Raw genomic sequence first — 15116 nt, 5'->3', positions numbered from 1 at the left:
TTGGTAAGACAACTCCCACCTGTTCATGTTCTCTGTATGTGTGTATGTGTATCTCCTGAATATATGTTCCATTCTATATGCATCTGATGAAGTGGGCTGTAGCCCACGAAAGCTTATGCACTAATAAATTTGTTAGTCTCTAAGGTGCCACAAGTACTCCTGTTCTTTTTGCGGATACAGACTAACACGGCTGCTACTCTGAAACCTGACTGTGTCATGAGGCACAAGGATAGCTTGACCCCGAGTACAGTGTACTGGAGTTGAGGTGGTGAAGTGATGGAGAATCACTTTTGACCATGCCCAGTCCATGGAATATGATACAAAGGTGGGATCACATCTTCCAATTGTGCACTCTGTGTAACATCATCTTTAATTATCCAATGATGTCAATGAGAACTTCTACCCTGTGACTACAACAGCTCACAGCAGGGTTTCTCCGTTGCTCTCATCTTGTTCATGATGCACTTGTCGGTTTGCTTACTCATTTGAGAAGCTGAGGGGGCGAGTGGGTGGGACAGGTGGTTTTGCCTTTGCTGTTTTGGCCCCAAAGACATGGATATTGAATCCACACGATATCCATTTCAGTCCATTCCACATCCTTTTAAAAAACACCTTCAAACTATTTTCCCCAAAAGGAATATTTAGTCTGATCAACGTTATCCTCATATCTGAATTTATTCAGCATGGCTTTTATTCTGTGATTGAATTAAATGCAATAAAGTAAAAAGAAATCATAAAAGGTGGCAACTAAATCAGATTTTTTTTCAATTTTCAACCATTTATTGAAAAACAACTATTTTAATCAGATAATGGTTTAATTACCATTTTACAATAAATTATCACTGAACTGGAAAAAGGAAAAAGAGAGCAGCTTGGCCTGTTGGGAGGGCTCTGACAGGCTGTGGGTATCCAAAAAACATGTGGTTTATCAGATTTATTTTTGTTATGAGAGGCCAATCCCAGCTCCTTTTGACACAGACTCATGAACAACGTATGATCTCAGCAAAGCATATTATAACTTTACAATTTAAACACAGCCTTTGAAGAGGAAAAGATGACAGAGTTAGTATTTATTGGGGGATATTTGTCGCTGGGTTTGGGATGCCCAGATTTTATGATTTCCATGATCTATCTTCTCCAGATACATCAGACTGTGGCACAAGAACTGGCAGCTGACAAATGTAGCGCTTTGTATCTTTGCAGTCATCAGAGAAGAGTTCTCTGCCTCTGACGACTGCACAGTCACCATCAACATATCCTTTATTTACTGCAAACCTATGACAGAAAAAATGTTATTTCCAGCCGTTGTAGTTATATCTATGTCACTACCTTATTTTTTCAAGGGCAAAAATGTCTAATCTGAACACTGTGGTAGATAGCATCAACAAATAATTTTAATAATAATGAAACAATTGTGTAGAAGCAGATTATTAAATTTGGCATTTATGAATGCAATGAATAACTGCATTGAATAGAGTCAGGAGTAGTGCATCACATGCTGTGCAAATGTTTCACTTAACTGCCAGTGCACTTCAGTCATGACACACAACCTCTTTTCTACATCTTTTATTTTTATTTATTTATTTTTTTGAGTCCTACTCCACTCAGGTGTTCCAACGCACTTTATTCTTTACCTGCAGCTCCCCCTTCCCTTCAACTTTTGGTGCTTCATCACCTATGGAGTTTGGTCAATACATCTCAACTTCACTGGCAACATCTTCTGCTGACTTGGACCTTCAGTATTCTAAAAATATATTCCAGTGATGACATGTTGCTCCTTACTATTTCATTCTCGGTTTCTCTCCCTTATAGCACTGTAAATGCACTTCTTGGAAATTAGAAGTTTCTAGTTGTGTCTGGAACTTACTGGTCAGTGGAGAAAGCTGTGCCATTCCCCCACACCCAGAGTCTGTCAGTCTTGTCACGTAATAATCCTATCCAGTGAGAAGTTGCCAGGGGATTTATGAAATCCTGTAGAAGGACCAAGCCAATTCATGCAATTACATTCCTTTCCCTGCTCATTTCATGGTTTTATGCATATCAGATATCTGCTCATTTCATTAGTGTATGGATATCAGGTACAGTGATGTGGTTAACAGGTCCCTAGATGAAGAGGCAGCCTCATGGTTGAGCAACTGTACTCGCCAGACTGATCACATTCCTCATCATCTCCAAGAATGTAGGCTATAGATTTTCTAGAAATGGTGAAAGAATTCTCTGTGGATTAATCTATTGACTCTCTTGTGTGGAGGACAATACCTCCCCTAGATCGCCTGGAGCAATTTATGGTTGTTTTTTTTACCACAGGAATAGCTGTACTTTGAATAGGAGAAGTACAGGGGACATTGAGGTTTTGCCTTTCAACGGGGGCATTTTAAATTTAATTTAGGGTTCAGATATGGCTCTAATGCTGGGGAGAGAAGAGGAGGAGCAAGGTAATTAGCCGTCAAGAAAAAAAAATCTTAAAATGCCAAACGAAGCCTAATCTAATTTTCTGCAATCTTCTTTTCACGGACAAATCTTTATTGGGAGTTCTGCCTATGCCACTCTCCAAAAGAGGAAGATACTCTACCAGCTCTTGTTTGCTTTCTATCTGAAGGAGTGTGGAGCCATGAGAAGAGCAGGCCTTTAGACTCTCCAGCCATGGTTTGTATTCAGTAGAAAAGAGGTAGCATTTCTTTCCATGTTGAAACCAATGTTCTGGGCAAAGAGACTTCCATCCTTAAAAAGAAAATACAATTTATGTTTCCTCTATCGCTGTTACCCTTGTCTTCCCTCCCCAATTCCCTCTGCTTGACTGTTTAATCCACTTATTGTGTTTTGCCTGTATTAAGTTTGTCATCTCTCTCATGTAAGAACTGTCTCTTATGTTGTGCTTGTACAACATCTAATATAACGAAGGCCCATATCTGATTGAGGCCTCTAGATGTCCCTTTATTAGAAGTATTAAGTTAAAATTGTAATAATAGATTTTCTGTTGTAGTTTGATTTCGAGTCAAGTGCTTCACAAACCATCTGGAGACTCACAAGCACTGACACAGTTGCTGGCATTCTGAAGCTGGCATGAGGATTCTTGTGCCATAGCAAATAGACTAATTGTTATTGTACCTGTATCACTTTCCTTTTATACACAAATCATGTTTGTTTGTTTTTCCCCAGGGGAATGTTTTGGATTCTATACATCAAGTCCGTCTGCTATTGTAATTAATTGGCTGTTTCTTTGTCAGTAATGATTGAGCAGAATTCTTGCACAATGGATAAAATTCAGTGATGATGTGCAAGTGAGGCTTAGACTCCATTTATCAATCAGTTACTGATGTGCAAGTGTCAGGAAATCTAGGATGGTTTAACCTACATGCTGAGAAGTACCAGAGATGGAAAATGTTAAAGTGGGAGGTTGACTAGTTTATCTTACAGCTTCTTAACAGATGACTACAGTGGCAACAGAGGAGGAAGAAAAACCAGCTGGTCTGCAGAGAGAAGACTTGCTGTTGGCCACCTCAGGCAGTAGATAGTGCTCAGCCCCCCAGCCAGGTCCCCCATCCATCATGGTCAAGAACCGGTATGAGGTACTGCCAAGAGGAGGTGAGGAGCAGACCCCAATGGCTTAGGAAGAAAAAACACCTGCCCTCAAGGCTGAGAAACTCATGGCCAACACATGCAAGAGGAGGAGGCATTGGATGGTGGTGACCAGGGACTCTCGTCTCATGGGAACAGAGGCATGTATCTGCTGATCTGACATGATGTCCTGGGAAATGTTCTGCCTTCCTGGAGCTCATGTCCAAGATGTTACAGAAAGGTTGCCAAGGCTCATCGATCTTTCTGATCACTTCCCCATGCTGTTTCATCCACATGGGCACTAATGATACTGACAGGTATGGCCCTGAGCAGATCAGCAGTGACTACAGGGCTCTGGGAGAAAGGGTGAAGGAGTGAGGGGTGCAGGTTATGTTCTTGTCCATCCTCCCTGTTGAGGGTAAGGGGACAGGCAGGGATGCATGCATCCTGGAGATAAATGAATGGCTGTGAATGTCAATGGGAAGGCTTTGACTTCCTTGACCATGGGATGTTGTTCCACAGAAAATGTCTCCTGGGAAGAGATGGGGTCCACCTGACCAAGAAGGGGAAGAGCATCTTTGTACAGGGACTAGCCAACAAAGTCAGGAGGGCTTCAAACTAGGTTCAAAGGAGGCAGGTGACAAAAGCCCACAGGTAGGTATAAAAAAGGGTGACCTTAACATAAGGCTAAATATTTGGATGGGGAGGGCTGGAAAGTTACTATAGTATCATCATAGGAGCAATAAAATGTATAACAATGGGAGAATCGAATCAAAAGTTTAGATATCTGTATACAAATGTACAAGAATGGATGGGCGAGGTTCTGTGGCCTGCAATGTGCAGGAGGTCAGACTAGATGATCACGATGGTCCCTTCTGACCTTAAAGTCTGTGTGTCTATAAATGTAAGGAGTATGGGGAATAACCAATGAGAATGGGAAGTATTAGTATGTATTAGTTTTATACCTAAATTGGCATCACAGAGACTTAGTGGGATAAATCTCATGACTAGAATATTGGTATAGAGGGTAACAGGTTGTTCAGGAAAGACAGGCAGGGAGAAAAAAGGAAAGAGTTGTCTCATTATAAATCAAGAGTATATACACTTGTTCTGAGATCCAGAAGAAGGTGAGAGGTAGATAAGTTGAAAGTCTCCGGGTGAACATAAAAGAGGAAAAAAACACAAGAATCTCACAGGAGGGGGTCTACTATAGACCACCAACTAAGGAAGAGGAATTTAATAATGGAGATATCCTATCTCCTAGAACTGGAAGGGACCTTGAAAGGTCATTGAGTCCAGCCCCCTGCCTTCACTACCAGGACCAAGTACTGATTTCACCCCAGATCCCTAGAGTGGCCCCCTCAAGGATTGAACTCACAACCCTGGGTTCAACAGGTTAATGCTCAAACCACTGAGCTATCCCTCCCCCGAGAAGGCATTTCTAGAACAAGTAACAGAAATATCCAAAACAAGTAACCTGGTGGTAATGGGGAACTTTAACTACCCAAACATCCACTGGAAAAGTAATATGGCAAAACACAGACTATGCTTGGAATGTATTAGAGATAACTTTTTATTTCAGAAGGTGGAGGCAGCAACTGGGTGGCAGCCATTTTATATTTGATTCTGACTAACAGGGAGGAACAGGTTGCGAAAAAGGGTAATATTCTTGGGTGTATTAACAGGAGTGTTGTATATAAGTCACAGGAAGTAACTGTGCTGCTTTCCTTAGCACTGGTCAGCCCTCAACTGGAGTCCTGAGTCCATTTCTGGCTGCCACACTTTAAAAAGGATGTGGACATATTTAAGAGAGTCCAGAGGAGAGCAAGAAAAATGATCAAAGGTTTAGAAAAGATTGAAAAGACTGGGCATGTTTAACATAGAGATAGGAAGACTGAGTGGGGACCTGATAACAGTCTTCAGATATGCTAAGGGCTGTTATAAAAAGGGTGGTGATCAACTGATTTTCATGTTCACTGAAGATAGGGCAAGAACTCATCAATTTAGTCTGCACTAAGGGAAATTTAGGTTGGATATTAGGAAATACTTGCCAACTCTAAGGATAACTCTGGAATATGCTTCCAAGGGAGGTTGTGGAATCCCTGTCTTTGGAGGTTCTTAAGAGCAGGTTGGACAAACGCTTGTCAGGGGGATGGGCTACATTTATTTGATCCTGCCTCAGTGCAGGTGGCTGGACTAAATGACTTCTCAAAAGTCCCTTCCAGCTCTACATTTCTGATTCTATTATTATTATTATTGTTCCCTCATGTTAACTATTTTTTCTTGCTATACTCCTTTCCGGTTGCCTTTAAGCATGTGAGTTAAACCAACTGAGCTTCCTTTACATTTCCTCAAGACTCACTTCTGACTTTTGCAGTGAGTGCAAATTTTTGGTAAATAAGAATAAAAAGAATTGGAATCTAGTTAACCCAAAATGTCATAATCTGCTATTCATCAGTGAAGCAACAATGTTGGGGATTTAATTTGAAATGATTTTAGTCTAAAGTTACAGCACATACAAGAAAAAATGTTGCCCTTTTGAAGGCAATCCTTCCTGTTCAAAACCTTTGGCAGGTTTCCATTCTTACCTGGGATAATTTCCTGAAACTGGTTCAGGTTTTCCTGCTGTTTACATGGTATTTGGGAGATCTGAAAAACTTAAAGCCAAAATAATATAAACAATATGATGTACCACTTAAAAGTAAATTGCAGCCCAGTTTTACAGATCAATATATTATGCCTTATAGGGACAAAAAGGGCCAAGTTCTACCTGCAGTTATGCCATCAGGCATAATGTCTATGATATTTGTGGCAAAGTACCTTCTTCTCCTCAGCAGGCTCAGTCCTTTTTAGCCTTGGAGACACAGGCTTGGGCAAGGCAAATCCTTGCAGGTAGCACAGGGTTTGGCTATTCCTTTTCTCAGTCAGCCCCTTGTGCTTGTTTATCTTCCCTTCTGGGGACAGAGTGCAGCCTTCCTTGCAGGAAAGGTTCAGAGCCTTGCTGCTCCTAACTTCCTGGCAGCTTCCCTGGTTTTCTCTCTCTCACTCACTCACTCTCACACACACACTCTCTCTCTCCCCCCTCCCACGCCGGGGAGGGTTTAAAAAGGTCCCAAGCAGTTGGAGCCAGCTGAACCTAATTAGTTCCCTAGTAACCCCTTGCCCAGCTGAACCTTATTTCCCCATGGTTCTCTCTCTTCAGTGGCTTGGGAGAGGCCTTTTTAACCCCCTGGGACTGATTACTACCCCCTTTGTAGCTGTTTGCCCTGGGTTTGCCACATATTGTAATAACAGCAAATTATAATGTTACATGTAACATGACAGGTATTTTTTCCTTGTTAAAAGTAATCTTAAAAATAAAGATTTTGAACTTAGTAGCACCCTCAAAAACTGTGTGGCTAAAAATCTTGACTTTGTAAGGATTCACAGAAAAGAGCAATTGAAAACATCCCGATTTCCAACATCTATGTTGAACACAGGTTTGAAGTGACCTCTAAGCAGAAAAATGCCGCTATGCCCCTTCTGGCTTTTGGGTCATGTGGCTAATAGGAGCTGTTTTTTCTAGGCGGTCGTCAGTTGCAGTTGTCCCTGGAAACCCTGCAAAGAGAGTGGTTCCAGAGCACAGAGGACAAGCCAGTGGAAGTGCTGCTATCACCATGGATTTGGGAGTGTGGGGGAGAAAATATGAAATAACCCAGCTGGTGCCCCTGCCCTGCCCCCTAAAGCCATAATTAGGCATCTAAATAAGTGGCCTGATTTTCAGAAGAGCTAATCATTTGCAGCTCTTCACTGACTTACACCCCAGGAGATTTACTCTCCAGCAGTTACACAAGGAGTACACCAGTACAGAGCCTGTCTCTCAATATCTATTTTGCATGTGCTTACCATTGGCAGCCAAGACACCCACTGCTATCAGCAAAGCCAAGCAGAAAATCCCCAAAATCCCTGCTATGACCACCCATGCAGAAGCTGGAGCAGAAGAATCTGAGAGAGAGAAAAGGGAGAAGTACAGAATTATGTGGGGAGGAGGGAGAGGAACGTTTTTAAGCCCTAAACCAGGCATAAGCCCTAGAGATATTTTTTATTACTATTGCAACAATGCTTTTTTTCTGTCTCTGCTCTTATTCTAACGTGCTATGGAATTTAAGAATGAAGATAATAATTAAGTTGTATAGAATCTGAGAAGGGTTTATAAAAACAATACTTTATACGTCTATAGAATTTAACAGAGAATGAGATCTTCACTAAAAGATTTTAGCCATCTTATAGCAACAATACAATTCTCTACCAATTACATTCTGTAGAATGGTTTAAAAAAACCCGAACAGCATAAATGTTCTAATTTTCTCTTAAATTGTTTCAGATTTATCCACAAGAGTGGCCTGTTTTGCTTTCCAGTCCTATTCTCTGTGTTAATGAAATGCAGCTTGACCACACACATGTATCCATTCACCTCCCCCTACCCTCACCCCTATTCAGCTGAGTCAGAACAGGTCATCAGAACTCTCAAACTATGGAATGAAAACTCTTTCCATGCTCAAGGTTATACGGGTCAGGATGCCTGGATAGCAGGATCTAGCTCTAGAGAGGCCATAGTAAGGAGGCAGACTGTATTACATGGGACCTGATGACAACAGAACAGTCCTGGACTCCTGGCAGAACACCATTAAAGTATATTTCTTCCACCTTAGCACTTATATGGAGCTTTTCAACCGTAGTACTTAAAAAAGGTGGGAAAGTTTTATCCTCCTTTTACAGATGGAGAAATTGAAACAGAGAGGTGAAATGTTTTTCCCAGATTTACCAAGGGAGTGAATACAACCCAATGATCCTGGCTGTCAGTTTGAAGCCCTGTGCAGTGTACCAAACTGCATCTATCAGCAATTTGTGAAAGAGGGGAAGCATTATATTGAACTCACAATCCTGGATTTAGCAGGCCAACGCCTGGGGGAAGGGATAGCTCAGTGGTTTGAGCATTGGCCTGCTAAACCTAGGGTTGTAAATTCAATCCTTGAGGGGGGAACTGGGATAAAAATCTGTCTGGGGATTGCTCCTGCTTTGAGCAGGGGGTTGGATTAGATGACCTCCTGAGGTCCCTTCCAACCCTGATATTCTATGATGATATTCATTCACTGCTAGTATCATGTACATTCATGAAGGTGGGGTAAGGAAAAGGAGGCTCAGAACAAAGAGTTCTAGGAAGAACAAAAAGGGCTCCCCCTTCCCTCTTGGAAGTTCCACCATCAAGGGCACCTTAAAACAGCATTAAGGGCTCAGCTGTGCCTTTTAGGAACTGCCTTGTGTTGGGCCAGTATGGAAACTCCTGCTGGGTGGGGATTGTGTCTCCTGGGGAACAGTCCCTCCCCAAACTCTCAAGTGTGCAAGGGGAGAGCACACACTACAGCATCTTATAGGATAGTGTAGCTGCTCTCCTGAATTACATAGTACAGGAGGAGGCTAGATAAGGCCACAGCTGTATCTCCCTCACCATGGGGTGGCCGAAGCCTCAGTGCATTCTACGAGGGAGCAATCCCTGCACCTGGGAAGAAAATGCCTGGCCACTGTGGTTGGGGGTAGAAGGCACTCCTGGCACCCACCGCTCTCCTCCCCTCAAACATTCATATAGTGGCTGAGAACCATCTGGCCCCAATTCTCCCATATTACATACATTCAGAATTACCTTTATATCTTAATATGAAGAATGTGCAAGGAGGCCAGGTGGATAATGCCTGTGGGCATCTCAGCCATTGAATGTCTTGATGTTGGATATTTAAGTCTTGAATCATTATGCAGAGTTTTGCTTTTAATGTTCTCATACAGTTTAAGGTAACGTTAGACAGATAAACAGCAGTAAATATGGAGTCAGCAGCAAGTAGCATATAGTACCTTTGCTCTGGGAGTTCATAGTCCTTTCTCTCCTCTCCTGCGCAGAAGCATTGTGGCATTTCAGCCCCGTATAGGTCACAACCTCTTCGTTTCCTTCTAGTGAATTATGGCATAGAAATAGTGAATTCCATTCAATGCACTGACAAGGTAGATGGATCTTATTAAAATCCAATGGAGCTATGAGACTACCACTGCAGTACATAAGGCATGGCAGGACTTTTGTATGAAAAGGTTTTGTCCCACAGTACAATGGTCTGCAGTAGCCTGTCAATGTACTGGGATCAACCAACATCTGTGAATTCAGCACATGCATCTTATCACCTTTTTTCCAATATCAGACTCCTCTTTATAGTCCTACCCAAACTGTTAACTTACACTGAAAGTTGTTCAAGTGACTAATATAACGCTTTGTACATACAATAAATAAATCGCAAAAATTAGAGTTAAAAAAGCTAAGCATTAAAAGTTATGGAAATCTCCAGCTAAGATAACATATCTACTCGATTACCCTTGTGACTCATGCATTCTGCTAATGAAAAACTTGAAATGTAAAATTTCACTTTAAATACTTCAAAACAAATTGAACTGTGATCTACAAAACATATTTATAAACTCATTCAACATATCCAGGTCTATTTCCTTGATTTAAAGCCTGCTCCTGCTCCCATTGAAGTCAATAGCTGTACTCCAATTAACTTCAGTGGAAATAGGCCACTAGGTATTACGCTCTTTTAAATGGAGATCATGTTTTATTTCTGTTTTTTTTAAAAGCATTTTAAATGTCATCTTCTCTAAAACTAATTGCTTAACTTCTTGAATGCTCAGGAAATCCTCCGCTGGACAGAAATGATTTTAAGGCTCTGGGATGGTAAATAAGGATCAGCAATGACTTCATGATGTTGACTATTACAATCAGGCAAAGCAGAAAGAAAATGGTATTTTATTTGGGTATGAGTAGGTCTCAGAAGGGAGAGTAGAATTCAGCGGTCACCTCCTTTAATTCTCCCACAACAAGGCATGACAAAGAGACAACGTCTCCTTGAATATGGGGCAAATCAACAACATCCATTGACAAGGAATGGTTTGCGATAACACAACTGCTAGGCAGCAGTTCTGCAGAAAAGGACCTAGGGGTTACAGTGGATGAGAAGCTGGATATGAGTCAACAGTGTGCCCTTGTTGCCAAGAAGGCTAATGGCATTTTGGGCTGTATAAGTAGGAGCATTGCCAGCAGATTGAGGGACGTGATCATTCCCCTCTATTCAGCATTGGTGAGGCCTCATCTGGAGTACTGTGTCCAGTTTTGGGCCCCACACTACAAGAAGGATGTGGAAAAATTGGAAAGAGTCCAGCAGAGGGCAACAAAAATGATTAGGGGGCTGGAGCACATGACTTATGAGGAGAGGCTGAAGGGAACTGCTATTACTTAGTGTGCAGAAGAGAAGAATGAGGGGGGATTTGATAGCTGCTTTCAACTACCTGAAAGGGGGTTCCAAAGAAGAGGGATCTAGACTGTTCTCAGTGGTAGCAGATGACAGAAGAAGGAGTAATGGTCTCAAGTTGCAGTGGGGGAGGTTTAGGTTGGATATTAGGAAAAACTTTTTCACTAGGAGGGTGATGAAGCACTGGAATGAGTTACTTAGGGAGGTGATAGAATCTCCTTCCTTAGCGGTTTTTAAGGTCAGGCTTGACAAAACCCTGGCTGGGATGATTTAGTTGGGGATTAGGTCCTGCTTTGAGCAGGGGGTTGGACTAGATGACCTCCTGAGGTCCCTTCCAACCCTGGTATTCTATGATTCTATGAATCACAGAACTGTGTTCCAGGGCTCCAGAGATACAATAACTTTTGCTTCCCATGCCTAGAATACTGTGTACCATTGTAGGGGCATTTCAATGCTTGATAGATATTAACAAATTACTAAAATATCTGTGCCTGGCACTGAAGAAAAAGTTAAAAATATAAGTAGATACAATCAGATACATTGTGTACAGCTCAAGGAAGAGATTTAACATGGAAAATAAAATATCAGTAATAGCAGATATGTTTTCAGATGCTTACAAACATACCACACCTTTGTCCCTGGTGTTCTTAGGTGTCTTTTTCTTCTTCTGCTTGGAAGGAGTTTGAAATTTCAGGTCTACATAGGTCACTGCCTGCTCACTCATTTCTGGTGCATTCTGGGATAGAAAGGTTGGATTGAGTAAACTGAGATGTACAATGGGATCTGATGGAAACTGATACTTAGGTTAAGGAACTACAGCAATTGTAATGCTCTCACAGCAGAATAAACTGGGGGATGTGGGTTGGAAGAGCCAAGCCTCCCTCTCACTGCACCTGGAATGTGGCACATAGTTCTGGGTGCGGGATACCTTAATACACAATGGCAAACTAGACGGATTCAGAAAAGAAAAACAAACAAACAAATAAAATCCTGGCGGGACAGATTCAGGAGAAAGAGTATAAAAGACAAAGCTACGATTTCATGTGCTCTGGCAGTGGAGGGAGGCTGGACACAATCTGGCTCCTAATACTGGAGAACTCGATAGTATCAGGAAGAGTTAGCTCTGCCAGTAGCAAAAGAACCCCCGGTGAGTCAATTTGAGGGTAATGAGAGGACTGGATGGTGACCCTCTCCTCCTACTGACAGGGATGGCTGTGCTGGGGGAAATGCTTACAGCACATGTCAAATGTGCAACATTACAAGGGGTGTCCCTCTCTGCTCTCCCCTTTAGGTTTCTAGAGACTCTGGGTCTGATTCGCCACTTGTTTTATACCATTGTAATGCCATTGACTTTAATGGGGCTTTTGCTCCTAAATCATTCAGGGACTTTAGAAAACACCACCCCTAGGTGCCTATATATGGATTTTGGAGAACTTTAGGCTCCAGTGCTCCAAGTACTGCCACTTGAGTGATGCACCTCCTCCACTTGCTCCTCCCTTTGAGTAATATCCTTTAGCATAACATACATTGAGTTTCAGTATAGACAGAATCATGGGGTGATATTCTGCTCAGAGACAGTCTTGTATACATCTGGAATAATTCCATGGAAGTCAGTGGGAGTTACTTTAAATTTACATGGTCCAAATGTGGCCATGGTGCAGAAAATCATAGAAGTCAAGGTGTCTTTCCTAACTTTATGTTATTTAATTGATCCTGTGGGAGTCTGTGACAAGGGTAAAACAACATTGTGGAGTGGTCAAAGGGATCCACGACTATCACATGACAGGTCAGAAAGAGGAAGCTGAGTCCAGAGGAGTCACAGGGCCAGGGGGTCCCTCTTCCTGACTGGCTGAGGCAGGGAAACCTCTGGGGATTATGACCAATGTTTTCAGCTGAGGGTGTTTTATTTTGTTTTTGTTCCCATTTTGTTTGTTTGCATTGTTGTAAATAATAAAGAAGGGCATGAAAAGGGACTTGGGCCTGGAGATTGCTTCCCTTCCCTGGCTGGTGAAACAGAGGCCTCCCCCACACCACACACATGGTCAATGTAGGAGTGTTATATCAATCACAGAGTGAGGTTTATACTTTCATACCATTAATATAGGATTCTGTCTAATGCTTTATCCAGTCTAATATTAAATGTTTCTTGCAGAGGGATTTCCACCCCCTACCTGGGGAAAATTTTGTTTGTCTTAACTCCCTCCCTGTACACCTACATCTACAACCTCACACCACCCCAATCACCCATTTCCCTCCTTAATGTTGAAACACTTTCAATATTTCTAGACGGTTATCATGCATCCCCTTTTAGTCATGGTTTGAACAATGTTTCTTACGCACTTTTAGATCTTAAGTCTTTCTTTATAAGTCAATCCCTTCAGCCTCATTAATAAAGTGCATGTCTTGACTCTGAATTCCTTCCAAACTGCTCACCACTTTCTGCTTTTTTATTTTGTTATAAGTCATGTTATAAATCCTTGGGACAGGGTCCATGGTCAAAATATTCAAAAACGGGTGGTAAAAATTAGGTTTCTCAGTCTAAGCAGCCTGATTTTAAAAAGCACTGAACAGCCAGTAGGTCTTATAGATTTCAGAGGGGGCTGAGAGATGCTCAATATTTTTGAATATAAATCAGTTTTTCAGGTGACTAGATATGGATATAAGAGGCTAAGTTGAGGCACCCATTTTTGAAAATCTTGGCCCACCTTCCCTATGTTCGATACAGCAAGGTACATAGTAGGTGTTCAACAAATAAGTAATAAAATACTAATAATAGTGACAGGTTTCAGAGTGGTAGCCATGTTACTCTGTATCAGCAAAAAGAACAGGAGTACTTGTGGCACCTTAGAGACTTACAAATTTATTTGAGCATAACCTTCCATGGGCTAAAACCCACTTCATTGGATGCATGCAGTGGAAAATACAGTAGGAAGATATATATACACAGAGGACATGAAAAAATGCTCTGTGTATATATATCTTCCTACTGTATTTTCCACTGAATGCATCCGATGAAGTGGGTTTTAGCCCACAAAAGCTTATGCTCAAATACATTTGTTAGTCTCTAAGGTGCCACTAATAATAGTGTATAAAAATGGAAGTGAACAGAAGAGAGTGCAGAATTCTAGGTATGCTCTCATCAGTGCCATAGAGAAAGAGACTGTCCTATAACTCAGTGCATCTACCTATCCACAAAATGTTATTACCATTTTTGCTAAACTACTGCATTGCAAGCACATATTTAATCTGTTTTCCATTTCTCACTATCACTGAGTAGCAAAGTTTTGGATTATTACACCAGACGTAATAGTTTTAATTTTATTTTCTGCTCATTTTGCTAAACTTTCCAAATTGCTTCAGGTTATCTATCTGATCTTATTTGTGTTTGCAACACCCGTCCATTTAGTACCATCTGAGAATACATTACATTAATTTATTTTACATTATCAGGTTATTTAGACCAGCTTCCAGAATATTTATAAAGATAAAGATCCTGCCACTCAGTCCACTTCTAATTATCATTACCCTTGGTTCACAGTACTTCAACTTCCTGTCTTCTCCAGCTTATGTTGATCTTGTAGATTTGGTGAATACAGTTATAAAGTCTACATACTAGACCAGAGTTGAATAAAATACAAATATATCAAATTCTAACACTGGGTTTGCCTGAGAGAATAAATCCTTTCCGAGTCTCTTACTAAAAATAATGATAAAATGGTATTCTATTCCATTCTGTCTCTACAATATTTTTCTTCTGACTAAAATTTAACAAAGTTTTCAGATATACGTCCATTTCAGGAGAACTAATCACTCATTTTTTGAATTATACAAAAGCAATAAATTATATACCTCTTATAACAGCTATATACTTTACCAATGAAAGCCCATGAAGGATGTGGAGATTATACTGTGGTAGCTCTTTCACAGGAGGCTGGAGTGCACGAACTAGACTTTGAAGTGCCACCAATGTGCTTCATGAAAATCCTTTGAGGATGGAGAGAGACAGTCTGGGGTCACCCTGTCACTGCCTTGTAGGAGATGGACAACAGGAGCTGAGAGGGGAAGAATTATTCACTCTGCAATGCTCCATCTGAAACTGCACAGGAAGTTCTCACTCTGCTAGTTTGAAGTGCGCTGCGCCCGCACAAAGCGCTCACGGGATCTTCTCTCTTTGTAGTTTTACGCAAGGCCTAAGGTGTTACATTTAACCTGCTTGAGGTCAGTTAAATA

At 41.3% G+C, this 15116-nt stretch overlaps 1 protein-coding gene across 1 annotated transcript; it reads right to left on the bottom strand.

Moving 5' to 3' along the window:
* Positions 1-1112: 1112 nt before the first annotated feature.
* LOC112124013 (natural killer cells antigen CD94-like) lies at positions 1113-14863 on the bottom strand. The gene is made up of 7 exons (XM_024222561.1): positions 14795-14863; positions 11517-11622; positions 7444-7542; positions 6093-6215; positions 2573-2721; positions 1868-1971; positions 1113-1275 (listed from the first exon to the last, which is right to left on the bottom strand). Exons 1-7 carry the CDS (start codon positions 14861-14863, stop codon positions 1113-1115), a joined length of 813 nt encoding a protein of 270 aa, XP_024078329.1.
* Between the last annotated feature and the right edge of the window lie 253 nt (positions 14864-15116).

This window comes from Terrapene carolina, unplaced genomic scaffold (assembly GCF_002925995.2).
Source record: "Terrapene carolina triunguis isolate 2854851 unplaced genomic scaffold, T_m_triunguis-2.0 Scaffold414, whole genome shotgun sequence".
In the NCBI taxonomy this organism is placed as follows: domain Eukaryota; kingdom Metazoa; phylum Chordata; order Testudines; family Emydidae; genus Terrapene; species Terrapene triunguis.
This window is presented reverse-complemented; position numbering and strand designations above follow the sequence as displayed.